Source organism: Prionailurus viverrinus, chromosome A3, assembly GCF_022837055.1.
Source record: "Prionailurus viverrinus isolate Anna chromosome A3, UM_Priviv_1.0, whole genome shotgun sequence".
Taxonomy (NCBI): Eukaryota; Metazoa; Chordata; class Mammalia; order Carnivora; family Felidae; genus Prionailurus; species Prionailurus viverrinus.
Window position 1 is genome coordinate 15,575,137 of NC_062563.1, and position 25,097 is coordinate 15,600,233.

Here is a 25,097-nt window from a genome sequence, read left to right on the forward strand (position 1 = left end):
CAGGAACTGGACCAGGTAGCTGGCACCCACATATATCTATATCCATGGCTCCAATGGCCTGAGCCAGGACCCTGCCTGGTTTCTCTACTTCCCTGTAAAGCACAGACTTGACAGGGGGTGGGCAGGTTGATCAGGGCAGACTGTCATTTGGTTCCTGGTTCCCATGCTGAGAAGCTCCTCTCTCAGCTGAGTTACTGTCCAGCTGATCCCAGGAGTTCTGCCTGGAACTGTCCTGTGTTTTGTATCTTACGTTTGCCCCTGAGCCTGGGGTGCATCTTTGCTTAGACTGGGGGGATAGCCAGTAGGGAACTCAACCCCAGAGCCAACAGGTGGGCCCCAGGACAGGCACAGGAGTTCAAGAATGCTAGCTGCTTCTGAACCTCATTCCTTCTCCAGAAAGGGTCAAAATGGCAGGCTCTCTGCTCCATTGGACTCATGGTCCCTTCTTGTGTGTACGAGTGGGGGGAACTACACTGAGCGCCTCCCTCCTTGGGGAGGTGGGTCATTCAGATCAGACTCTGCCCTGGGATGGCAGAGGAATCCCTGACCTGCAGGATCTGTTGGGCCTGCAAGAGAAGTGCCTGGGTGGACAGTGAAGATGGCAAGACCTGACCACCGTCCTGGGCACAAAGCAAGCACAGGCAAGGGTGCTATGACTGGCCGCAGCCATTGGGAGCACCAGGAGGGGCAGGTCTTGTCTTCCAGGGCGGAACCCAGTACTCCAGGGCAGGCCTCTCATGCTCCAGGAGGGACTCAGTGTTTCCAGTGGAACCCAGTGTTCACATGGGACCTGGTGCTCCAGCAAAATCCCCTGCAATGGGTGGGATCTGGCGTCCTAGGTGAGTCTAATGCTCCAGGTGAGACCCAGAGCTCTAGGAGTGACCCGGTGCTCCAAGTGGAACCCAGTGCTCCGGGCAGTGCCGGGTGCTCCAGGTGAGAGCCAGCACTTTAGGCCCGACCTGGAGATCCAGGTGGGAGCTGGCATTCGGGGTCAGAGCTAGCAGTCCATGCAGGACATGGTGCTCCAGGCCTGGGTGTGTGGAACTGTGTGGGTCCTCTTCAAGAGGAGACACAACTGCACAGAAGGTAAATGTCCCAGGCCTGGCTCTTAAGAGTGTGTGAAATCCTACTGAGACACAGAGAGAAACAGACAAAGTTGGAGGTATGGGGACACACAAATGGGGAGATGTGCAAAGGTACTGTGGGGGGGAGAGAGAGAGAGAGAGAGAGAGAGAGACTGCTTGATTTAGAGAGTGAGACAGACAAACACGGGGAGAGCCACGCTGGTGACTGGACAGCATCACTCAGGTGGACGAGTGAGTGGCAGTTTCTCTGGCGAGGGCCCTCCGCCGCCCAGGCTCTGGCCTTGACTTCCCAGCAAAGGGGCAGGGGGCGGAGCCCGGCCCCCAGGGAGGCCCGGGCCGGGCGTGGGCGCGGACCTAAGTCTGGATGAAGAGGTGGAAGTTGCTGCGCGTGAACTCGTGGTGGATACTCTCGAGCAGCGCGTCGGCGTCGGCGGCGGGTTCGGGGGCCCCCGGGGGGCCGGGCCGGGCGCTGTACTCGGGGGTGTAGGTGAAGGAGAAGGCGCTGGGGTAGAAGAGGCCGTCGGCGCGCACCAGGCTCACGGGCACTGTGATGGGTGTGCGCAGCCAGCGCCAGTCGCTGCCGAAGGCGGCGATGTCGGGCACCACGCACACCAGGGACCGCGGGCTCCTGGGGTGGCACCGAGGTTAGGGCTGCAGTGCCGCCGACGGCACGCACCCGTCCCGTTCCCCGCGGCCCAAGGGAGGCTCCCCCTATACCTGTACATGGTTTCGGCCTCCACGTCCCCGAACCACACCTTGAGCCCCGCGTGGAAGTTCTCGCCGTGGAGCTCGAGCGTGGCCACGTCTCCCCCACCACTCAGCTGGGGGCGGGAGGGAGCGGGGGCGGTGGCCGAGAGCCTGCTGCTCTCCCTCGCCAGCACCCCATTCCCTCCCCCCCCACACACACACCCTGAGCCAGATCCCCACTCGCCCGCGCCCCCTGCGCCCGCCAGCGCCCCGGATTCACCTCCAGGGTGCTGATGAGGGGCACTGGGGTGACGGGTTCCCGGGTCCACGCCAGGCTGGTGCTGAAGGAGAACTCCACCGACTCGGTACCGATGATGGTCCAACAAGAGCTGTCATTGAGCAGCGCCCTGTTCGCCTCTTTGGGGCAGGGGGAGGCCTGGGAGGAGACCCAAGGGGATGGTGGCCACCAGCATGGGTGGCATGGGTCAGCATAATGCCTGGGCTCTTGCATCCTGGGGTCCAGTCCTAGGCTCTGAGCTTTACCTGCCCTGTGAGCTTGGACAAGGCCCTTAAGTTCCCTGAACTAGCTGGTTTCCAAAGGTCTATTTTCTTAGGACTCTGAAATTCTATTTTTTAACATTGTGCAATTCTATTCTACAGGTTTGAAATGCTTGGGGAGGCAATATAGCTCAATAATAATGTTATTTTCTATATATTATGATTTTATCTCAACATTCCATGATCATATTCTTTTGGGAGTTGTACTGCTTAATAATAATTTTCCACATTCTACAGTTCTGTGGCTTAACATTTTATGATTCTTTTTTAAAAAATGTTTATTTATTGGGGGGGGGTTGGGGCACAGAGTGAGAGAGGGGAGAGAGAATCCCAAGTAGGCTCCACGCTGTTAGCACAGAGCCTGACACAGGGCTCGATCTCATGAGCCCTTGAGATCTTGACCCAAGCCGAAATCAAGAGTCTGATGCTCAGCCAACTGAGCCCCCCCAGGTGCCCCTGAACATTCTATGATTCTAATGCTCTTTGCACAATAATACTCAATTCTATTACTTATTTTTATTTTCATTCTAAACTCTTATCTCCTAACATTCTATGACTCTAACATTCCTTGGGAAGGAGTATTGCTCAATTAATATTGTTACTATGTTTTCTACATTCTTGGATTCTGTCCTGATAGTCTGTGATTCTAACATTCCATGGGAGGCAGTGTCGCTCAGTAAGCAGCAGTCATTATGATGATGACCATCTTACGTTCTCCGGTTCTCTATGTCCTGACCTAGAACGCTTGGTGCCAGTACTCGTTCCCTCTCACCTGGAACTGCACCACCTTGTCTGCGGCGAGGCATAAGTAAGTGCCACCCTCTCCGGCAGGCTCCCCGGGGAACTGGAACGCACACTTGTGCAGCTGGGAGATGGGCTCGTCCACGTCGAGGAGTGCGTACTGTTTGGCCACTTTGCGGATGATCTACAACAGAAGGGGTGGTAGGAAGTGTGGCGGCAAGGTGCCTGGGTGCACAGAGGCTGCCCTCCCAGCTAGCTTTCTGCTATCCTGTAGCCATATGGGCCCTGGCAGGTCCCCCCACCCCCCACCCTTTACCTCCATCCAGCCCCACAAAGCACTGAGTATCCAGAGTGAGAATGCATGTCTTTACGCCTTGGGCCCTCACCTTCCAGCCCTGCCCTTGTGGGTCAGACTTTCTGCATGGATCTGGGGGGACCCCCCAGGTATGCCTTCCCTTCTCATACCATTGGAGGTAGTGTGATGCCCGTGACAGTGCAGACGAGTTGCACTAGGGAGCCATAGCGGACGTAGCCCTCTCGAGGCGGGAAGTCCCCCTGGGAACAGTGTTCATCAGCTGGCGTGAAAAGAGGGAAGGGAAGGAAGGAAGGTTTTCAGGGGTCCCACGTTTCTCCCCTGAACCCTGCCTTCCCTGCCTCTGGCCCCACCCCACATCACACTTGGATCCTGCGGGGAGGGTCGGCATGCAGGGAGACAGCTAAGGCTGAAGGTTCTCATTCTGGAGGGGTCATCTGTGGCCATCCTTGAAAGTGTCTGCTCCCAGGGTGGGGTTTGAGAGGAACGGAGAGGGCTGGACATTAGAGTCAGAATGGCTTGGACTAGTCACAGACTCACTGGGACTTTTGGCAAGCCTCAGTTCCTTGGGCAAAGTTTACTTTTCTCGAGGAGTTGTACTGAAGATGAAATGAGCTGATGCATGTGAAGCTCCCAGCCCCGGGCCGGCTGGTGTGGTTACCCAGGTGGAGCGTGAAGGCAGCCCACTGGCGCGCGCTGGCCACGAAGGCGCCGTCCTCCACGGACAGGTAGCGCGTGGAGACCGTCTGGGAGCGCAGGCGGTTGAAGAGGGAGACCTTTGAGCCCGAGGATATGCACACTGTGAGGGGAGGTGAAATCAGCGCCCAAGCCTGCCTTGGTTCCTTGTACTTGCCAGGCAGTTTCTGGTCCTCTGTCCCTTGGGTCAGTCCCCTCGTATGCTCACTGGCCTGGACATACTGGGCATTCCTAGTTCACGGCCCTTTACCAAGTACCGGCTGGAGTCCTGCTTTTGTATCCTTGCCTGTTCCTTTTTGCTGCCTGGACGCCCTTCAGTTCGATAAACAATATTATCAAGTATTCACTAAGTGCCTCCTTTGGGGCAGGCACTGTGCTGGGTACTGGGCACCGAAGGGTGACTTAGACCCAATTTTACTCTGGAGGAGTTCACAGTCTCAGAGAGGTGGGACATACATATAAAGTTTCAAAATGAGGTGGTAAGGGCTGGGTGAAAGAAGGCTTCCTGGAGGAGGTTACACTCTCAGCTGGGGAGCAGGAAGTAGGTAGGAGTTGCTCAGGGGGCTGCATAAGCAAATACCATGTGGTGTGAAACAGCAGTGTGATATTTCTAGGGTTTGACACCGATCTCTTCCAGCTTATCACACTCGGAACCATGGTTTTGTTTTCTGACGGAGCTTTGACCACTTGGGGAGAAAGCACTAGGTCATCTTCTCTCCCCTCCTAGTGCAAGGCATATTGTAAATGCTCAATTTACACGTAGCCTAAGTTCCCATCCATTGGATAATAACGAAAGCTAATGTTTGTTGTATGTCAGATACTGTTTTAAATGCTCTATATGCATTAGCTCATTTGATTCTCCCAACCCTGCTCTGGGGTAGATACTATCTCTGTTTAAGAGAGCAACTTGGGGTGTCTGGGTGGCTCAGTTGGTTGAGCATCTGACTTCGGCTCAAGTCATGATCTCATGGTTCATGAGTTTGAGCCCCGCATCAGGGCTGCCCTCCTCTCTCTCTCTCTCTCTCTCTTCCCCTCCCCTGCTCGTGCTCTTTCCCTTTCAAACAAAACAAAACAAAACAAACATTGAGAGAGAGAGAGAGAGAGAGAGAGAGAGAGAGAGAGAGAGAGAGAAGCTTGCTCCAGATAGCATAGCTAGCCAGTAGCAGCCAGGATTCAAACCTAGGCCACCTAGCTCCAGAATCTGCACTCCTAACCACCACACTATACTACTTACCTGATACCAAGGGCCAGACAGAGCACTGCCTGGGTCTGAGACGTTCTACAGGGTTTTTAACAGACAGAAGGTAAGTATGGGCTTTGGAGTGACACTGACTCAAGTTCAAATCCTGGCTGGGTCTCTTCCTAGCCCGGCACTCTTAGGCAAGTCACCTGGATTGTGATAGGCCCAACTATTTCATTAAATGAATGGATGAATGTTCCAGACCTCGTCTCCCTCATGCCCTCCTATCACTCGAACAATGATAGTACCTGCTTCAGAGGGATGCAGTGAACATCAAATAGGATGATTCTTGTTAATGTTAGCAAGGGAAGTCCACCTTCTCCTATGCCTTCCCCCACCTCACTTCGTGGGTAGTGACAACAGTGTTGTCACTGTGCTTCAGGCCCCGTCCCCCTTGGGATTTGTCACTTGGCACCCAGGGCAGTCCTTATTTCAAACTGTCTCTCTGATGAGCGATGTGTGTCTATCTCCCGTGCTAGGCTGTGGGTTCCTCCAGAACAGGCACTTGTCTTTATGTTACAGGGATCCGGCGTCTAGCACAGAGCCAGGCATACATCAAGCACTGAATAGATATTTTTGACTGCCCTTTCATTGTCACTTTTGTCTCTAGTTCAGCACCTGCTGGCCATTTTTGTCTGCGCTGGACTCCCCACCCCCCACCCCACCCCCGGTCCCTTTCCCCAGTGTCTGGCGTCTGTCCCCTTTCCTCTGCTCTAGTTTCTCATTCCCAGACCTGAGCCAGACCCCGCCCCTCTCCCGGCTCAGACTCCACCTCTCCCACTCTGGCCCGACCCTTCCAATCTAGGTCTCCTCCCTCCCCAGTTCGGCAGCTCTGGACCCGGTGGCACCTGACCGCCCCGCCCAGCCCTCGCGCCCCGCCCGGCTCACGGTCAGTGTTCTTCAGCGACTGCTTCTTCTGCGAGGGCTTCGAGATGACCTTGATGAGGCGGCTGTGGAAGGTGCCTAGCTCCCGGCCCCCCCGGTGCACCAGCCGCAGCACCAGCCGGAAGTGCTTCCTCTTGTCTGCGTCCGAGATGTACAGGGTCTTGGCGCAACCGAATTCCTACGGGGTGCGCGGGCACCGGGCCGTCTCATCCCAGCCCTCTGCCACCAGTTTTCTGACGTCTGCCCCATCGGACGTGACAGGAAGCAGCACGATCCCAGCTCTCAGGCTCACCCTCGAGGCAGAACCCCGGTCCCCTCGCCTCTTCACCTATCTTTTGACTTCTGCGGGGGGCGGGGGGGGGGGGGGGTTGTGGGCAGGGGGTAGATGAGCCCTCCTCGCCAAGGAAGGGGCAAGGATGGAAACAGGAATCAGAGCCCGTCCCTCGCCCTCTCACCCTGGAGTCTGGCTGCTCTTCGAAATTCAACTTCTGCGTCTCGGCGGCGCTGCCGGACGCGCCATCCAGTCCCATGTAACCGCAGACCGTGGGTCCGGTTTCCCCTGGCTGGTGGGCTGGAAAGGGACGCGAGGCGGCTCGGGAAGGACTCGGGTGCCAGGCAAGCGGAGTTCTCGCCGCCAGAGGGCGCGGCGAGACAGCGCATGCGACCCCGCCAGGCTCCCAGGCCGCACTGTGCTGTCCCCCCGCAGGGAGGCGCCCGGCAGTCCAGGAGTCCACCCTCACCTTGGCCTTGCACTGGCTTCACCCTCCAGCCGGGACCTGCGAGGTAGACACAGGGCGGGGGGCAGAAGAACCTGCGGAGACATACAAACGCTGGACTCGCACATCCATTCTCCACTCGACTGTCTCTAGACGTCTCAAAGGCAGCACAAATCGGGCAGAATCTTTGATTGCTCCTCCTCCTTTCCCAGTGCCCTCCCCAGGCTTCTCCGTGACCGTGGACCCCAGAGGTTAATACATCTGAACTTGCTTTTATCACTCCTTTCACTCAACCCATTAGAAAGTCCTGTCCCCTCCGCATTCAAAACACATCCAGAATCCATGGGTTTCCTATCACCTCCACCTCAGTCCCAACTGCCATCACTTGTGCATCAGCCTTCTCCCCTGCTCTCTCTGCCTCCACGCCTCCCCTCTACGACCTGCTTAGAGCAAAGTGGGCACACTGCCTTTTCGTTTCTTTAAAAGCAGGGGTCAATCATGTTATTTGTCTTCCTAAAACCCTCCAGCGGTTGATGTGGTCCCTGCTTACCTCTCCGACTTTATTTCCTACAAAGTCCCCCCTCCTTTTCTAATTCCAGCCCTTCTGACTTCTTTTGTACCAGAAAAGGCCAAGTCTGTACAACCTCAAGGTGTCTGCATTTTCTTTTCTTTCTAATTGGAACACACTTCCCCCAGATTTTCTCCTGTCTGGCTCCCTTTTAACATTCAAATCTCAATTCAGATGTCACCTCCTTAAAAGGCCTGCCCGCCATCTTGACCTTTCTAGCTAAAGTGCCCCCACCTCTGTTTCTACTACATCATGCTGTCCTATAATTCTGCTCTAACAGCTGTCATCACAGTCTGGAATTTCTTGTTCACTGATTTGTGCGGAGTTTGTTGTCTGTCTCTTCCACACCACAGTGAAGATGCCATGAAAGCAGGGGCTGGATCGGTCTTCTGGAGTCGTATGTCCAGGGCCCGGCACTATCCAGAGAGCCTGACACCTGATAAGCACCCAGTAAGTAGTTGTTGAATGAAAGAAGGAATGAATGGGTGGATGATGAGTGAATGGGGATACTGTAGATTCACAAGGAAGTTCTGTTATACACCAAAGTGGAGGCCAGTGGGGGCAGAGGGAAAAGGCTCCTGATGGGCCAATAGTCGAGCTCTGTGTCCTCCCCAGGTTCTAAAAGACACTGAACTGGTGGGGTGCCTGGGTGGCTCAGTCAGTTGAGCGTCTGACTTTGGCGTCTGGCTTCGGCTCAGGTCATGATCTCGCGGTTCGTGGGTTCGAGCCCTGCATCGGGTTTTGTTCTGACAGCTCAGATCCTGGAGCCTGTTTCAGATTCTGTGTCTCCCTCTCTCTTTGCCCCTCCCCCACTAGTGCTCTGTGTCTGTCTCATAAACAAACATTAAAAAAAAAAATTAAAAGACACTGAACTGGGGGCGCCTGGGTGGCTCAGTTGGTTAAGTGTCCAACTCTTGATCTCAGCTCAGGTCATGATCTCACGGTTCCTGAGATGGAGCCCCCTGGCTGTCAGCACAGAACCTGCTTGAGATTCTTTCTCCCTCTCTCTCTCTGCCCTGTCCCCACTTGCTTGTGCGTGCTCTCTCTGTCTCTCTCTCTCAAAATAAACTTAAAAAAAAAAAAAAGATTGCCTTAAATAAAACAAAAATAAAAAATACAATAAATAAAAGACAAGGCAAGCACAGAGCAGAAGGTGGCTGCAGGGACCTCCAAGGGGCCAGCGAGGCACCTACCGCTTCTCATTTCCATATGATTTTTGAGCCACCTTGGCATGCAGGATCCACACCGTCTGCTCACACTGTTGCTGTAGGCACTGGCGCACGCCTTCCCTCAGGACCGTGACATGCTCTGGGGGTGACCCGGGGGTGGGTGCAGGCTGGCAGCTGGGCAGGAATGAGCGTTAAGGGGAGAGGTGGCCTGGAGCCCAGCAAGGAGGTTGAATGAAATTCATGGGGGGTCAGGGACGGAAAGCATTGGGTAAGAGAGGGGATTCCGGGTTTAAGTTGTGGGTTAAATATTTAGGCTTCCCATACTCAATGAGGCCTGAAGGGAGCCCACCGGGACCACCCAGGCGCCACTCTGCAGGTCTGGCTCCATGCCCATCACAGCCTGAAGCACTGGGGAGAGGCCCCAGCGGCACAAAGGCCACACTTGTGCCGGTCTTGGGACGGAGACAGAGTATGTGAGGGTGCATGATTTCCTTACACTTTGAGGGGACCCACCCCGGCGAAATCTGGATGCCGGGGCGAAGAGCTTTGCTGGACCCCTGGACCAGAGCGCTCTCTTGCCTGCCCCCAGAAGCCTGTAAACACCCCAAAACGGTGTCCCCGGGATCCTAAAGGAACATTTGCGGTCTTCCAGGGTCAAAGCAACCCTCCTCACCCCCTTTCTCCCAAGAGAAGGGGCCTGTTAAGTGTCCTAGCTTTCCTTCCCTTGATTTCAGGGCCTCCAGAATCAAGGGAGTGGGCCAGTCAGAGCCTAGGGGCCTGGTGGCTTGTCGGCCTCCGAGTTTTGACGAGGGAGGGTGGTGGGTGGGCCCAAGACTTAAGGAATTGCAGAGACGGGGCGAAGGAGTCCGAGACGGCAGAGATTTGAGGGGCCTCCAGGTGGGGCCTCGGGGAGAGTCAGGAGCCCTGCGGCTACCCTTCTGAACCCTTTTGCCCGTCGCGCAGGACCAGAGTCCGGGCCTCTCACTCCTGGAGGGGGCAGCGGAGGGCAGGAGCCCGGCCGAGCCAGGGCCCGCTCCGCCCCTTGGGGCTCTCCTCGGGGAAGGGCCTCGGAGGCATCCGACGCATTCCGGCGGCGGAGAGCGGGGCCGCCCAGCCTCCCGCCGGGAGCCGAATTCCGGCCCCGCAGCTCGCGCCGGCGGCTCCCGGGGCGGCAGGAGCAGGGGCGCCGCGCTGGCCCCGCCCCAGCCCTGCGAGGAAAGGGGATCGCTCCCGGCCGGTGGGAGGGGTCGCAGCCCGCGCTCCCCCTCCCCACCGCCTGCCCCGGGTTAAATGCGGCCGCCCCCGCCGCTCGCTCCAGCCGCCTGGCAGTCCCCACCTCGGGCGCGCTGCCTGCGCCGTTACCTGGTCCAGCTGCCCGGGAGGCTCCGCCCGTCGGCTCCGCTCCGCGGCCGCGCCTCCGAGCTGTCCGGCGGGCTCAGGTGAGTCAAAGGCCCTGGGGGCGCGGAGGGGTCTGCAGGGGAGCAGGCGTCAAGTCAGGCCAGACGACCGCGTCTAACCGCCGCCGCACCGCTTACGGTGCCCCCATCTGACCTGCAGTGCCCTTCTCCACTTCTGTGGGGTCCTTCCCAAGTTGAGCCTCCACCAACAAGGCCACCAAAGCGGGGGGGGGGGGGGGGGGGTTGCTTGCCTCCTAATCTCCTCCCTCGAGGAACCGCCAGGAATGTCCCCAGGTATTTATTCATCAGCCAATTCTTGAGGAGTTATTTGCAGACCTCTCCTTCCTTTTGAGCCCAGTCTCCCCACCCTAAGGCATTTCCGAATCTTTTAACGGGAGGATTAACCTCTCAGAGGAGCTCGGGGTTCTAGTATCAGACCTGTCACCACGTTGCTGTGTGACTTAGGGCAAGACACTAGTCTCTGGACCTGGTTTCTCCCTCTGTAGAATAAGAGGGTTGGGAAGGTGATGCACTTCGAGGCAGTCGATGTTTTGACTTTCTAGGATTACTGGGCAGGGGGAAGGGGGTGCCAGGGGAGATGTTGGCTCAGGCCAAGAGCAGGATAAGGGGGACCTTAGGGGGCCCAGAGGCTTCTGCAGGTGGGAAAGAATGGGAGGTGGCAAGGGCCCCTTGTCTCTTCCCTCCCTCCCCCCCTTATCCGCAGAGGTGGCCCTGGCTATGGCCCAAGCTAGAGAAGGCATTCTGCACCCTCCCGTTTGCAGCGGCAACTGGCACATCTGGCTTAGTCAACCTCCCACGACGGGCCCTGCCAGAAAGATTTTGTTCCTCTAGCAGGCCTGGAAAGCGAAGGCAGAGAGGATCCGGGCCGGGAAGGCCGCCTGGAGTGAGCTGCGCGCACCCGACCTTGCTCAGAATAGGCCCATTCACGGAATTGGGGGAGGGGGCCAGAGGGGCTGCGGTTGGGTTAGGGCAGCTGGCCCCCTCTGCCAGGAAACAAGCAACAGAAAAATGGCTAACGCAGCTTCAGCATGGGGCGTCGGGGGCAGGGTATAGAGTAGGGGGAGTGAATGGAAGGAAAAGAGGTTTAGTGACTCCTCGGCGCCAGGTTGCTAGGCAGCCCGGCAGCCCAGAAAGGAGAACGGGAACCAGGAGTCCCAGGTTCCTTTGCAGCTCAGCGGGCAGCCTTCCTGGGCCTCAATTTCCCCATCTGTACAACGGGAACCCTTCGGGATTATCAAGGGGCGTCGTCAAGGGCGGTGGAAGAGTGAGCGCTCACCTGCTGCCGGTACAGGGTCCATGGGCGCGCTGGGGCCTCACTCACCGCCTTCCGGGCGCATCCAATGCCGCTGTCCCAGGAACCCTGTGCTCCCCTGCTTCTTGGCCCTGGTGTCGGATATATCCTGACCCGGGCTTATCTCCAAGGCCTCGGGGCTCTCGGCCACTGTTTGCTCTGGGCAGGGGCACCTGCGAGGCAGCTGTGGTCTTCCCACGGCCACCTAACCAACGCAGCCAGATTCGGGAAGACGCCCCCTGGCGGTGTCTCCTGAGAGCAGGCGGGAAGTGGAGGCTCCAAGCCTGCGTAGCGAGCGCGTTTTGGCGGTCGCGCTGCGGGTCCCTACCCCCCACCGGGTGAAAGGGTGCGGCTCTCCCCAGGGGCCAGAGGCTGGGCCCTGCATGTCTGGGTGTGTGCGCGCGTGCGTACGTGTGTGTTGGAAGGACAGCCACACAGAAGCGCCTTGTGTGGGGAGGGAGGGGGCCAGGGTGGGGAATGACGGCTTTGTTCTTGCAGAGGTTCTCCCGGCAGGAGAGGCCGCGGAACGCGTCGCTGGTCTTTGGAACCACTTAGGCGTAGGACTGTATCCTGGCGAGCCACTTTCTTGCCGAGTGACTTTGGGCACCAGCGCTTCTCTTTTCTGAGACGGTTTCCTCATCCGTACGATGGGAAGAGTAACAGTTTTAGTCTCACAGAATTGCCCAGATTAAATGTCCCAATGCATGAAGAACATTTAACGCTGTGCTTGGCGTTTAGAAAGGCCTTTTTCTTTTTCATTTATTTTGTGGATGTTTTCTTTTCGAGGGGCATTTTATTTTTAAATGATATGTTTTTAAATCTGCTTTCTGTTTATCTAAATACTACTCTGCAATTCTGCAAAGTAGGATTCCCTGTGTTTCCCAGCACTGTACTGCAATTTTTTTTATTACGAAAATTTTCAACCATACACAAAGGTAGAGACGTTAGTAAAGTAAATCCATGATCCTTCCCCCCCCCCCCCCCCCCCCCCGCTCCAAGTGCCCATCACCCAGAGTAGGAGCTCTGTAAATATTACCGCGTTGCTATTTTCCTTGCACCCTCCAGGCTCTGGCACTTCCCTTCTCTGTCCCCCAAGCACCATGAGGGGCCTTCTATGCTCGCCACTGCTTATGTTGCTGCTGCTTCTCCAGCCCTGGGAAAGCCAGCTCCAGTTCGCAGGTGAGCAAGGCTCAGCCCTCACCAGCAGGGGGAAGGGAAAAAAAAGCTGGTTCTCCGTCTGCAGCCAGCTAGGTCTGCTGGGGAGAGAAAAAACAAAGGCTCTGAAATCATAAAGGGCTAGGTTCTATCTAGTTCACAGCTTCGCCTCTCTGGGACTCAGTTTCCTTATCTGTAGGATGTGGCTTAGAGGTAACAAAGTTGGCGGTAACATACAAAAGTGCCCATTTGGCGTTTAATTTTTAAAAGTGAACTGAAAAATCAGGAGACTTCACGTAACAATTGTGGTTTGGGACCTCCCTTGAAAAATCCAAGGATCTGTTAACATGGCGTCCGCGTGGCAACATTTGGCTGGGGGAGGGATATGGGTGTCGGTCAGCGTAACCCAAGTGCACTCATTCATGTTGCGTGCCCGGTCTCTGTAGTCGTTTGAGTTTGCGCCATCCCTTCGCCCACTCCCGAATGGGGAATGCCTCCTCAGGATAGCTCTAAGAGCCGTAGGATAGAGAATTGGTGAAATCTGGCCTTAGCAAATGCTGGATGAGTGGAGATATCTAGCTCGCATTTGCTAGGTTAATTCTGCGCTATGCGCTGTTACGCCGGAAAAGCACCATTTCGCCTTGGGTTTCCCTGGGGATCTCCTCCGAGATGAGGTTTTGCAGACCTAGGAAAGTCCTTCCCGATCTCCTCGAAGGTCCCAGGTGTCGAACGGGGCCCCTGGATTTGGTGTTCGTGATTGACAGCTCGCGCAGCGTGCGCCCCTTTGAGTTCGAAACCATGCGGCAGTTCCTGGTGGGCCTCCTCCGCGGCCTGGACGTGGGGCCCAACGCTACGCGCGTCGGAGTGATCCAGTACTCGAGTCAAGTGCAGAGCGTCTTCCGGCTCGGCGCCTTCTCGCGCCGCGAGGATATGGAGCGCGCCATTCGCGCGCTGGTACCGCTAGCTCAGGGCACCATGACCGGGCTGGCGATCCAGTACGCCATGAACGTGGCTTTCAGCGTGGCCGAGGGCGCGCGCCCGCCGGAGGCGCGCGTGCCGCGCATCGCTGTCATTGTGACCGACGGGCGACCCCAGGATCGCGTGGCTGAGGTGGCGGCGCAGGCGCGCGCCCGCGGCATCGAGATCTACGCCGTGGGGGTGCAGCGCGCCGACGTGGGCTCCCTGCGCGCCATGGCGTCTCCCCCGCTGGACGAGCACGTCTTCCTCGTTGAGTCCTTCGATCTTATCCAGGAGTTTGGCCTACAGTTCCAGGGTCGGCTGTGTGGTGAGTTAGGGGAGCGCTGGAGCGATTTCTCATCGAGTAAATACCAGCTGGTCCCGGGAGGCACCGCCCACTCTAGCTTCAGCCCCGCCCACCAGATAGCTAAGTGGCGTCTGGGCTACCGCAGGCTCTCACATTCCAGATCTGCCCACTTTTGCTTAGGCTTAGCCCACAAGGAGCAACATTTAGCATGCCTGCTCACCCGATGAGCTGTTGTGGTTTACCACTGGTCTGAGGTCAAACTCCAAAATCCCCTCTCGACACAAGAAGCACCGCCTGTCACAGCTGAGAGCAATCGCCCACCCGTAAACTGTCATGCCCCGCCCACATGGGCATGGCTCCGCCTACCCTGTTTAGTTCCTCCCACAATGCTGCCCATCTATTCTGCACCTTGAATTATTCCACCCACCTTGATTTAATACCTCTCCACCTCCTCTACCTTACCCCTCTGCAGTCGTGCCCCATCCCATTGACACATGTAGCCCGGTGGTGACCTCCTGTTCTGAGATTATTCATAGTGACTACTCAGGAGCTTTCTTTCCCCAAGCCCTCCCTCCCATCTAGATCCTCCCTCTCACCTGAGGCTGGTCCCATCCTAAAGCCGTACTTGAACTTGGTGCCTGCCTCTGACCCCACCTAGTTTTTTTCTTGTTGGAGGGTTCTTCCCATCTGTCCCTCGCTGATTCTATACTTGTGTGTCCTCAGGAAAGGACCTGTGTGTTGAGGGGGGACACGGCTGCCAGCACCAATGTGTTAGCGCCCCGGGCACGTTCCACTGTGCCTGCAACCCTGGCTACCAGCTAGCTGCAGATAACAAGAGCTGTTTGGGTGAGAGCTGCCTCTGCCTTTGCAGTCTCACTGCTTCTGAATCTTCTGTGGCTCCCTATTGCCCCAGCATCAGACCAGTGAGTCTGGAAAGGCCTTTGGAAGTAAAGGTTCAGCACCTTTACGGGTCTAAAAAAGGGAAGCTATTGCCTGCGGTCACACAATTCCTTGGTGAAATCTTGACCCCACAGTTAAGTGTGCTTTCTACATCATTCTCTCCCTTATTTCAGGCTTGCCTCCTCCCTGGCTCCAATACGCCTCCCAAACTTGTTTGTGAATGCTCCCATGCACATCTTCTTACTGTTTCTGTTATGCAGACACTCACTTTTGGGGTCTTCAGTTAGGGTCTCCATACCCCTGCCCCCCAATATATGGTGGGGGGCATTCCTGCTTCTGCATCTCAGCTCTTTCTGGGCTGCCCTTGCTGCTTCTCTCTGCACCTGCAAATCCTTCAAGGCCTGGTTCTTCATTTTTGTCTTCTGAAAAGGTATGCCACACTATGCCTTCCTTATACAATTGGGGTTTGCTTTTTCGCGTGTATGTGTCCACTCCTTTGAACATGATGGCAGCTACCACTCACCGAGTGCCGATTTAGGATTAGACGGTGCACTTCAACGTTCACATACATTATCTCTCAACCTCATAACGACTGGGGAAAAGAAGTCATGTGTTTCCAACAATGCAGATGTCAGCTGGGGTCTTCTTGTTTCTAGAACTTAGAAGAGGCTGGCTTGAAGCCATTTGAATCTTTCCCCAAGACCTCTGGGGATTCCCCAAGTGCTTACCTTCTGCGGTCACCTCTTGCTCTGAGCTTCTGCTGAATTCATTCAACTTATGGGTCCTCGCTCAATTTCTCAACTTGCACATGCTGTTCCTCCGTGTATGTAAATCAGCCTCTTCCTTGGTTTACACGCTTGTGTGCACAAGGCCATGTGTGTGTATATGTAAGTGGTGCATATATCTGTTTTACTAAAGATGGGGGTGAACAGAGTGTGCATCACATTTAAAATTCTTTTTTAATGTTTTTATTTGTTTTTGAAGGAGAGAGAGAGACAGAGCATGAGTGGGGGAGGAACAGAGAGAGACAGAGACACAGAATTCGAAGCAGACTCCAGTCTCTAAGCTGTCAGCACAGAGCCCGATGTGGGGCTCGAACTCACGAACTGTGAGATCATGATCTGAGCTGAAGTCGGACGCTTAACCGACTGAGCCACTCAGGCGCCCCGAGTGTGCATCACATTTAAGTAAAGTCAAACATATTTTATGTTTGACCTATTGATTATAATTGAAACACCTATTGATTATAATTGAATATTAGACACCATTGATCCCCAAAGTCCTCTGTCACCCCATTACAGGTGATTTTTCATGGGCAACTTCAGCCCACACAGGTACTCGTGCTCACATCATCTCTCTTGTTCTTCACTCCCATCTCCTTTCTAGGAACCCCAAGTTCTCACTCTTTTGTACAGGGCAGTCTACACCTCTCCAGTCCCTACTTCCCAGCTCAGCTCTGGCTGTCTTTGTACATTGAAACCATCAAGATACTCAGCAGGCAATAGTTCACCCTCTTTAGAAGGAACTTAGAAATAGCAGTTGCATTCTTCCATTATATTCCCATTTTGTGGATGGGGAAATGGAGGCTCAGATAGGTAAAGTGGCAGAACCTGGTCCTCCTCTGTGAGTCAGTGACCATCTTGAGAGCAGGGGCCCTTCTACACTTGTGGATTCTTGTTCTTTTTTTTTTTTTTTTTCAATTTTTTTTTTTCAACGTTTATTCATTTTTGGGACAGAGAGAGACAGAGCATGAATGGGGGAGGGGCAGAGAGAGGGAGACACAGAATCGGAAACAGGCTCCAGGCTCTGAGCCATCAGCCCAGAGCCTGACGCGGGGCTCGAACTCCCGGACCGCGAGATCATGACCTGGCTGAAGTCGGACGCTTAACCGACTGCGCCACCCAGGCGCCCCTGGATTCTTGTTCTTATGCCTGGCTTAGTAGTGGGCACGCTGGGCTGCAGCTGGGCCTTGAGTTGGGGGAGCCACTTGGCCCACTAGGAAGGTGACCTGTGCTTATAGAAATCACAGATGCCTGGGGACCACCCCGGGCTAATTAGGTCAGGATCTTTGGGGGTTGCGGCCCAGGCGTAGGTCTTTTTTAAAAAGCTCCTCAGATGATTGTTCTGTCAGGGCGAGAAGTGCAGGCCCAGGGCAGATGCTGAGCTCACCTCTTCCTCAGCCATTGACCTGTGCGCTGAAGGGACCCACGGCTGTGAGCACCACTGCATCAGCTCCCCAGGCTCCTATTCCTGCCGCTGCCGAGCTGGCTTTGTACTCCAGCAGGACCAGAGAAGTTGCAGGGGTGAGTGAGCCCCACCACCCGCCTCCTAGACTGAGGTCCCTGATGGCTCCGATCAGAGGTGACACCTTGCTCTCTCTTCCCTCCCACCAGCCATTGACCACTGCAGCTTTGGGAACCACAGCTGCCAGCACGAGTGTGTTAGCACCTTTCGTGGGCCCCGGTGCCACTGCAGAGAGGGCCACGACCTGCTGCCCGACGGGAGGAGCTGTCAGGGTGAGGAGGGCTCTCTTGGGTTTGTGTCGAGGGGCAAGGAATCTTGGCTGGTGGAGTCCACCCTGACTCATCCTGATCTGTCTCTCCTTTAAGCCCGGGACCTTTGCAATGGTGTAGACCATGGATGTGAGTTCCAGTGTGTGAGTGAGGGCCTCTCTTACCGCTGCCTGTGCCCTGAGGGCCAGCAACTGCAGGCAGATGGCAAAAGCTGCAACCGTGAGTGCCGGGCGGGAGGGTGTTCCGTCGGCCTCCGCCCCACTGCCCTCGTGCTGATCGTGCTTGGCTCTGCCCTCGCTGTAGCCCAAGGGTGTGCTGTGAGTGTGTGTGTGTGTGTGTGTGTGTGTCCGTGACAGTGGGGTGGGGGCGTGCAGAGGGCGTGCCGTGTCCTGCCTCCATGTCTTTCCCCCTCTTCCTCTACCCTGCTGCCAAGGTTCATATCAAAAGTACACATTTGATCACATTTCTCCCTTTTCGAGAGTCTTCTGGGCTTACTAGTGCCTACCCCTGGGATCAGATGCCTTACCCCTGAGTTTTTCGCATGGTGGGTACAGCCACATTAGTGGGTAGTGAAATCAAATTAGTGGATTACGACTAGCCTTTTGGGTTTTGTTTTGTTTTGTTTTGTTTTGTTTCTAAAAAGAGAAAATAGGGGCGCCTGGGTGGCGCAGTCGGTTGAGCGTCCGACTTCAGCCAGGTCACGATCTCGCGGTCCGTGAGTTCGAGCCCCGCGTCGGGCTCTGGGCTGATGGCTCAGAGCCTGGAGCCTGTTTCCGATTCTGTGTCTCCCTCTCTCTCTGCCCCTCCCCCATTCATGCTCTGTCTCTCTCTGTCCCAAAAATAAACATTGAAAAAAAAATTTTAAAAAGAGAAAATAGAGTTACTGCCTATAGAAAGAGTGAGGTTTCATGAAACTTAATTACATGCAAGCATACCAAGTGTGTTATTTGTTATTGTTATTTTTTACTGTGGGGTGTGGTCAACATTTTGAAACCACCAGCTTAGCTCATCACAGACAAGGTTTCCCACCATGCGCGTTTCCTACCATGCCTGCACACTTCATCCAGGCTGGCCGGCCCATTCCGGAAGGTGTCGAGAGCTGCCAGCTTCCGTGCCTCTGCACGTGCTGCTCCCACCATCCAGCATGTCCCTTCTCGCCTTGAAGAACTCCTGCCCATCCCTGAAGAACAAGTCAGATGTCACCACCTCCATGCAGCCTTCCTCACCAATGCTGGGAAGAATGAATTATTCCTACCTTGGGCTCCCTATCTGCCCCTCTTCCCTCGGCTGCAGCAGATAGCATGTCTGACCGCTCTGTTCTATCCTGATTTCGTTAGGATCAGGATTATGTTCCTTTATTATTGAACCCCTTTCAGGGCCTTGCAAAGTCCCTGATTCAGAACAGGGGAGGCAACGCTGTAGAGTCATTTAGGAGCAGGGTTGTTGGGGTCAGACAGACCTGGCTTCAAATCTGGCTCAGCCACTACCAGCTATGGAGTCTGGGGCAAATCACTACCCTTCAGAACCTCAGGCTATATCAATGGGGATAATAATCCAAGATTATTGGAAGGACTGAGAAAAAATACATAAAGCACTTAGCCCAGGACTTGGCACAAGGTAAGCTGTCAAATAACGTTTTTGTTCTTATTTGTTATTTTTACAGCTTATATATTAACAATATGTATTCTTTCGATATAGTATTGATAAATTTATTATTATAAAATTATATTCTTTTATTATTATTGCTATTATCACCTAGTACAGTGCCTGGCACAGGAAGGACTTCACACGTGGTACCTGTTATATAATAACTGTTTGGGAATGAATGACCCGGGGGGGGGGGGGGGGGGAGCAGGGGGGTAGAAGGCTGCCACCAGCCAAGGGTCTGGCCACCAATCCAAGTTCTTCTCACTACCTAGGGTGCCGGGAAGGCCACGTGGACCTGGTTCTGCTCGTTGATGGCTCCAAGAGCGTGCGCCCGCAGAACTTCGAGCTGGTGAAGCGCTTTGTGAACCAGATCGTGGACTTCCTGGACGTGTCCCCTGAGGGCACGCGCGTGGGGCTGGTGCAGTTCTCCAGCCGCGTGCGCACCGAGTTCCCGCTGGGCCGCTACGGCACCGCGGCCGAGGTCAAGCAGGCGGTCCTGGCCGTGGAGTACATGGAGCGCGGTACCATGACAGGGCTGGCGCTGCGCCACATGGTGGAGCACAGCTTCTCCGAGGCGCAGGGCGCGCGGCCCCGCGCCCTCAACGTGCCTCGGGTGGGCCTGGTGTTCACAGATGGCCGCTCCCAGGATGACATCTCGGTGTGGGCGGCGCGTGCCAAGGAGGAAGGTGGGCTTGGCGCGGGGACGCACTGGGCTGGGGTTGGGTGGGACGCGGAAGGGGTCCTTCCTGAGGCCTGGGGCACCTGCTGCGTCCTCCTGCCCTACAGGCATTGTCATGTACGCCGTGGGCGTGGGCAAGGCTGTGGAGGAGGAGCTGCGCCAGATCGCCTCCGAGCCTGCCGAGCTGCACGTGTCCTACTCCCCCGACTTCGGCTCCATGACGCACCTGCTGGAGAACCTCAGAGGCAGCATCTGCCCTGGTGAGCACATCTGACCCGGGACCCGTCCCCTCCAGCTAGTGCCCCGCCTCGGATCTTGCCCCTTCCTATGCAACGCCGTCCTGGATAGAGTTATAATCCGGCGACAGACCCACTAGACAGAGCCTTGTTACTCAAAGTGTGGTCCACGGACCAGTGGCAGGGCTGTCGCCTGGTGGCTTGTTAGAGCCGCAGCATTTCCACAGCTGCCCAGGCCTAATGAATCCGATTTTGTCCTTTAACAAGACCCTCGGGTGATTCCCAAGGACGTGGAAGTTAAAGAGCACTAGACTAGGCTGGCTCCTGCCCCTCAGATTAGCGGGTGCTCAGAGTAATTTCTTTCCCAAAGGCATGCCAAACTCCTTGTTCGCGGAGTCACATCATAAATCCCTTTAACTTGTTGGAATTCAACTATACAGACCTGGCAAAGTGGCAGGACTGAGAGTGTTCCAAGGACACAAAAACGTGTGCTTTTTGGACACTATAGCCTCCCAGTTCAGTTCATCTACTTCATCTGGTGTGCAGTTGAGGAATAAGGGACCCAGTCTATCTGTGGAGGAGAAGAGGGCTGTTGACCCTTGTGTCCTGTACTTTGTAGGTCGTGTAGGGAACTTCTCGGGGGGAATTTTTACCATGGAGTCTTTGCATTCCAACCCGGAGATGTGGCTTTTCTTTCCTGTTACCGGGCCCCTCCACAGCTAGGTTCGGTAGAGCTGGGCTGGTCTGTGGAGTCTGCAGTTTTGAGAAAGAGTTTAAAAATATATGTACATAAACATAGGTATGTGCATACATACATGTACATACATGAATATGTATACACGTGTGTGTATGTATATACACACACCCCCCTATCTCTCTCCCTGTCCCTCTCCCTCTCTCCATGCTAATCTAATAATTAGCTAGGGTATTGTGGAGGCACCGGAATAGATGCTCTTTCATGGCCCTCCTGTCCTGACTCGTATGTCCCCCGCAGTGTGTCTTTGAGCAAGTCACTTAACCTCCACCCCTACCTTAACTTCTCTCTTCTGTAACAGGGGAAGGTGCTGGCTTCCCAAGCTTGCTTCCAGCTCTAAAATTCTTTTTTTAAATGTTTATTTTTGAGAGAGAGAGAGCAAGTGGAGGAGGAGCACAGAGAGAGGGAGACACAGAATCCGAGGCAGGCTCCAGGCTCTGAGTTGTGAGCACAGAGCCCGATGCGGGGCTCAAACCTATGGACTGCGAGATCATGACCTGAGCCAAAGTCAGCCGCTTAACTGACTGAGCCACCCAGGTGCCCCTCCAGCTCTAAAATTCTAAGAGAAATCTGGGCTCTGTGGTTGAAGCTCTTCACCAATTGGCTGTACAACTTTGAGCAGATCTTTCTCCCTCTCTGGCCCTTGGTTTCCCCAGCTGTGAAGTTAGGAGTCTTTGCAGGACTGTTATCAGTCCCATTGATGACATGACATACAGCAATTCACTAAGGGTCCAACAAGACTAAGAAATCACTCTTCAGTCATAAAAGCAATTCTTTTGTGAAGGCCACGCACCAGGCACCATGCTGTAATATTAAAAAGGGCACATGTTTACAAAATTTCAGTGAATCTAAGACCATCCATTGTAAGATTCCCCATTTTATATACTTCTGAGAAAAAACAGGTGCCAAATTTAATCATAAGACATGTATTTTGATTTCAGAAATGTTGAAATGTGCGTGGAGATAGGCTTGGGTCAGTGGGTTTTAAAATTTTTTTTAATGTTTATTTTATTTTTGAGAGAGAGAGAGAGAGAGAGAGAGAGAGAGGGAGAGAAAGGGGGGGAGGGGCAACAAGAGAGGGAGACAGAATCCAAAGCAGGCTCCAGGTTCTGAGCTGTCAGCACAGAACCGGACGCGGGGCTCGAACTCACAGACTGTGAGATCATGACCTGAGCCGAAGTCAGATGCTTAACCGACTGAGCCACCCAGGTGCCCCATGGATCAGTGTTTTTGTTTGGTTGTTTGTTTTGTTTGTTTATTTTTTGATCAGTGGTTTTTAAACATCAGTGTGTGACAGATTCACCTTGAGGGTTTGTTAAAACACAAATTGTTGGACTCGAACCCCAGAGTTTCTGATTTAGTAGGTCTGAGGTGGAGTCTGATAGTTTGCATTTCTTTTTTTTTTTTTTTAACGTTTATTTATTTACTTAGAGAGCAAGCAGGAGAGGGGCAGAGAGAGAGGCAGAGAGAGAATCCCAAGCAAGCTCCTCAGTATGGAGCCTGAAGTGGAGCTCGAACACATGAACCCTGATACCATGACCTGAGTCGAAATCAAGAGTTAGACGCATACTGGCCACCCAGGGACTCCTGATAATTTGCATTTCTAATAACTTCCTAGGTGCTAACTGATGGTGGTGGTCCAAGGACCACACTTTAAGAACTACTAGTCTCATTGAAACACACAAAGTGTATACTTAAGCTGGGCAGTGTTCTAGATATTCCCTCTCTAATGAAATAGTCACTAGCTACATGAGCCCACTTAATTTACATTACTTTAAAAAGTTAGAATTTTTAGTTCTTCAATCACACTAGCCACATTTCCAATGTTAAATAGCTGCACGTGGCTCGTGGCTACAGCACTGGACGGAGTGCAAACAGAACACTTCCATCGCTGCATCAAGTTTCATTCGGAGAGTGCTGCCGTGTGGACTCTTGCTACTCACAGTGTGGTCCGTGGACCAGCAGCATAGGCATCGCTCGGTCTTAGAAGCGTGGAGTCTCCTCTCTCCTTTGCCATTCCAAATCAGAATCTGTATTTTAACAAGACCTGGTGATTCCATTGAGCATTAAAGCTTGAAAAGCACTGTTCCAAGATGTACGCACACACGCGCACACACACTGTAGAATCCTCAGCACCACCCAATGAATAGATTTTCTCCTTGTATCCGTTTTTTACAGACAAGGAAACTCAGGCTTAGAAAGGTTGGGTGAGTTTTCCAGTATCTCACAGCCACCTAGCTGGTATTCATCCCAGGCCTGTTTGAATCCAAAGCCCACATACTCAGCCACAGGCGAGCGGAGCCGCCAGGGCCGGCTCGTCTTCCTGCAGATTCTCATTCCCCTGACTCTCTGTGCCCGGCTGGCAGAGGAGGGCATCGGCGCGGGTACAGAGCTTCGGAGCCCGTGCGAATGCGAAAGCCTCGTGGAGTTCCAGGGTCGCACGCTGGGGGCGCTCGAGAAGCTAACGCAGAACCATATCCTTTGGGGCCGAGAGCCCGGGCTGGAGGGGAGGGGATGGGACCCCCGAAACCCCCATCGGCTTCCTTAACTGCTCACTGGCCCAGCTGGCGGCGCGCCTGGAGGATCTGGAGAACCAGTTGGCCAGCCAGAAGTGAGGGCCGCCGGTGGCTCGGAGCCGGGCAGGGACGCGGCCCTGCGGACTGGGTCCCCCGTGTGTCGTCGGGGCGCCGGGGCCGGGCAGCACCGGGGCCCCGGGGGCTTGGGCTGGCGGGGAGGGGGCGCTGGCGGGCTCCCAGCGCTGCGCTCGAGCTGGCCTCGCCTGGACCAGAAGCCGGACTGCGGCGGACGGAGGCGCGAGCTAGCTCCGCACGCCGTCGCTTTGTGCTGTGCTCAGTTCTTTGTTGGGTTTCCTTTTTGTTTTCTTTTTCTTAAAAAAAAATTAAAAAAAAAAATTTTTTTTTTCCACGGGGTCGGTTTGTGGGTCTTGCTCTGCCGCCAGAGGGAGGGGAGGACAGACGGAGCGCGCTCCGGAGGCGCCCGGGCGGCGTCTCCTCGGAGAAAGGCGCTTTGTGCGGGGGGTCGACCTGGGGGGCAGGGGGCCGGGCGCTGCTTCCCCCTCCTTGTTTATTCAGCCGCGAACAGACGGCTCCTTATGCGCGCTGCGGGAAGGGAGGGGGCTCGGCGCGAACCCTCGGGGTCTGAACGAGACTGCGTCCCTCCATACCCCCCCCCCCCCCGCCCCCGAGGGTCCAGCGCTTCGCTCTCTGGTCTTGCGTATCTCATGGTGCCCCCAGATTGGGCTGAAAAGCTGCTAGAATTGGGCCAGGCGGTTGGCGAGGAAGCGAGAGGCAGTCATTGAACCCCCTAAATGGACGGGGAGGGGGGCGTATAGGTGAGTTTCACCTGGATTTTCTCTCCCTCCTGCACTACTTGGGGAGAAGAGGAGGTGTCAGCCAGGACCCCTGGCCAAGAGCTGCCTGTTCAGGGCTTCCTCTGCCCACCACTTCCAAAAATAAAACAAACAAACAAAACCAACCAACCAAACAAACAAACAAAAAAAAACAAAACAAAAGCCAACCCTCAATCAGGAAAGAACACAAAGCATGCCATTTCCCAAGTGCATGTGAGAAACTGATTAAAATACTGCAGTCCTGGGTGCTTGTGGCCATTACTCTGGGTTTGTTTCCTTACCTGTAAAGTGGGTCCTGAAATTGTTACCCCCAAGGGTGGGGGTGAGAATGGAGGAAATTATTCTAAAGCATCTGACATTGTGCCTGGTACATGTTAGGCCCTCAATTAATGGTAGCTATTAATCTTATGTTAATATTGTATTTAGTCTTGGGCATTATTCTAAGTGATTTGCAGGTGTTTTCATTTTACCCTCAAACAACCTTATGAGGTAGGAATTATTGCCTTTATCATCCCCATTTTATAGATAAGGAAACTGGGGCATAGAGAGGTTAAGTTTCCCAAAGTCACAAAACGAGTAAGAAGCAGAATCAGGGTGTATTAGTTTCCTGCGGCTGCTGTAACAATTACCAAATTCAGTGGCTTTACACAACAACACATTTATTACCTTATATATTTTTTAGTTTATTTTGAGAGAGCACTTGCATGCGCATGAGTGGGAGAGGGGCAGAGAGAGAGGGAGAGAATCCCAAGCAGACTCCAAGCTGTTAGGATCCCACAAACTGTGAGATCATGACCTGAGCCAAAATCAAGAGTCCGGTGTTTGACTGAGTCACCGACACCCCCAAATTTATTACCTTATGGTTCGGGAGGTCAGAAGTCTCAAATTGGCTGGCAGGGCTGCATTTCTTCTGAAGGCTTCTGTTTTCGTGCAGCTTCTAGAGGCTGCATGATTTCCTTGGCTTGTGGCTTCGTGTCACCTCCACCTCTCCTTCTGGCGTCACATCTCCTTCTCTGACTCTGACCCTCCTGTCTCCATTTTACAAGGACCCTTGTGATTATATTGGGCTGCCTCAGATAATCCACACCAGCCTCCCCATCTCCAGCTCAAACTTCATCACATCTACAAAATCCCTTGCCACATCAGGTGACAGAGTCACATGTTCCAGAGACTGGAATGTGGACATCTTTGGGGGCCCATTATTGGGCCTAC

General features: G+C 54.4%; 2 protein-coding genes across 5 annotated transcripts; one reads left to right on the forward strand and one right to left on the reverse strand.

Moving 5' to 3' along the window:
- Positions 1 to 1,439: 1,439 nt before the first annotated feature.
- RBPJL (recombination signal binding protein for immunoglobulin kappa J region like) lies at positions 1,440 to 11,374 on the reverse strand. Its single transcript, XM_047852586.1, has 12 exons — positions 11,353 to 11,374; positions 10,022 to 10,129; positions 8,683 to 8,809; positions 6,946 to 7,016; positions 6,661 to 6,776; positions 6,209 to 6,383; positions 4,046 to 4,183; positions 3,537 to 3,646; positions 3,103 to 3,255; positions 2,053 to 2,208; positions 1,803 to 1,906; positions 1,440 to 1,713 (listed from the first exon to the last, which is right to left on the reverse strand). The coding sequence occupies exons 1-12, from the start codon at positions 11,372 to 11,374 to the stop codon at positions 1,440 to 1,442; spliced, it is 1,554 nt and encodes a 517-aa protein (XP_047708542.1).
- Positions 9,518 to 23,264, forward strand: MATN4 (matrilin 4). 4 transcript variants are annotated; one of them, XM_047852583.1, is made up of 11 exons: positions 9,520 to 10,097; positions 12,433 to 12,546; positions 13,238 to 13,807; positions 14,510 to 14,632; positions 16,867 to 16,989; positions 17,080 to 17,202; positions 17,296 to 17,418; positions 19,119 to 19,532; positions 19,633 to 19,785; positions 22,882 to 22,989; positions 23,072 to 23,264. In XM_047852583.1, the coding sequence occupies exons 2-11, from the start codon at positions 12,468 to 12,470 to the stop codon at positions 23,128 to 23,130; spliced, it is 1,875 nt and encodes a 624-aa protein (XP_047708539.1). In that variant the 5' UTR covers positions 9,520 to 10,097; positions 12,433 to 12,467; the 3' UTR covers positions 23,131 to 23,264. The 4 variants fall into 4 exon arrangements, with proteins under 4 accessions (XP_047708538.1, XP_047708541.1, XP_047708539.1 ...); XM_047852582.1 differs by lacking the exons at positions 22,882 to 22,989; positions 23,072 to 23,264 and adding an exon at positions 22,350 to 22,678 and having other exon boundaries at positions 9,518 to 10,097; XM_047852585.1 differs by lacking the exons at positions 22,882 to 22,989; positions 23,072 to 23,264 and adding an exon at positions 22,694 to 22,826 and having other exon boundaries at positions 9,519 to 10,097.
- The last annotated feature ends 1,833 nt before the right edge of the window (positions 23,265 to 25,097 follow it).

Coding starts and splice junctions, on each gene's coding strand:
- MATN4 (XM_047852582.1), top strand. CDS start 12,468: ATGAGGGGCCTTCTATGCTCGCCACTGCTTATGTTGCTGCTGCTTCTC. Junction 19,533..19,632: donor GGCGCGTGCCAAGGAGGAAG/GTGGGCTTGGCG, acceptor CCTGCCCTACAG/GCATTGTCATGTACGCCGTG. Junction 19,786..22,349: donor CAGAGGCAGCATCTGCCCTG/GTGAGCACATCT, acceptor AATGTTAAATAG/CTGCACGTGGCTCGTGGCTA.
- RBPJL (XM_047852586.1), bottom strand. CDS start 11,374: ATGGACCCTGTACCGGCAGCAG. Junction 7,017..8,682: donor TCATATGGAAATGAGAAGCG/GTAGGTGCCTCG, acceptor ATGTCTCCGCAG/GTTCTTCTGCCCCCCGCCCT. Junction 1,907..2,052: donor CCCTCATCAGCACCCTGGAG/GTGAATCCGGGG, acceptor TCCCGCCCCCAG/CTGAGTGGTGGGGGAGACGT.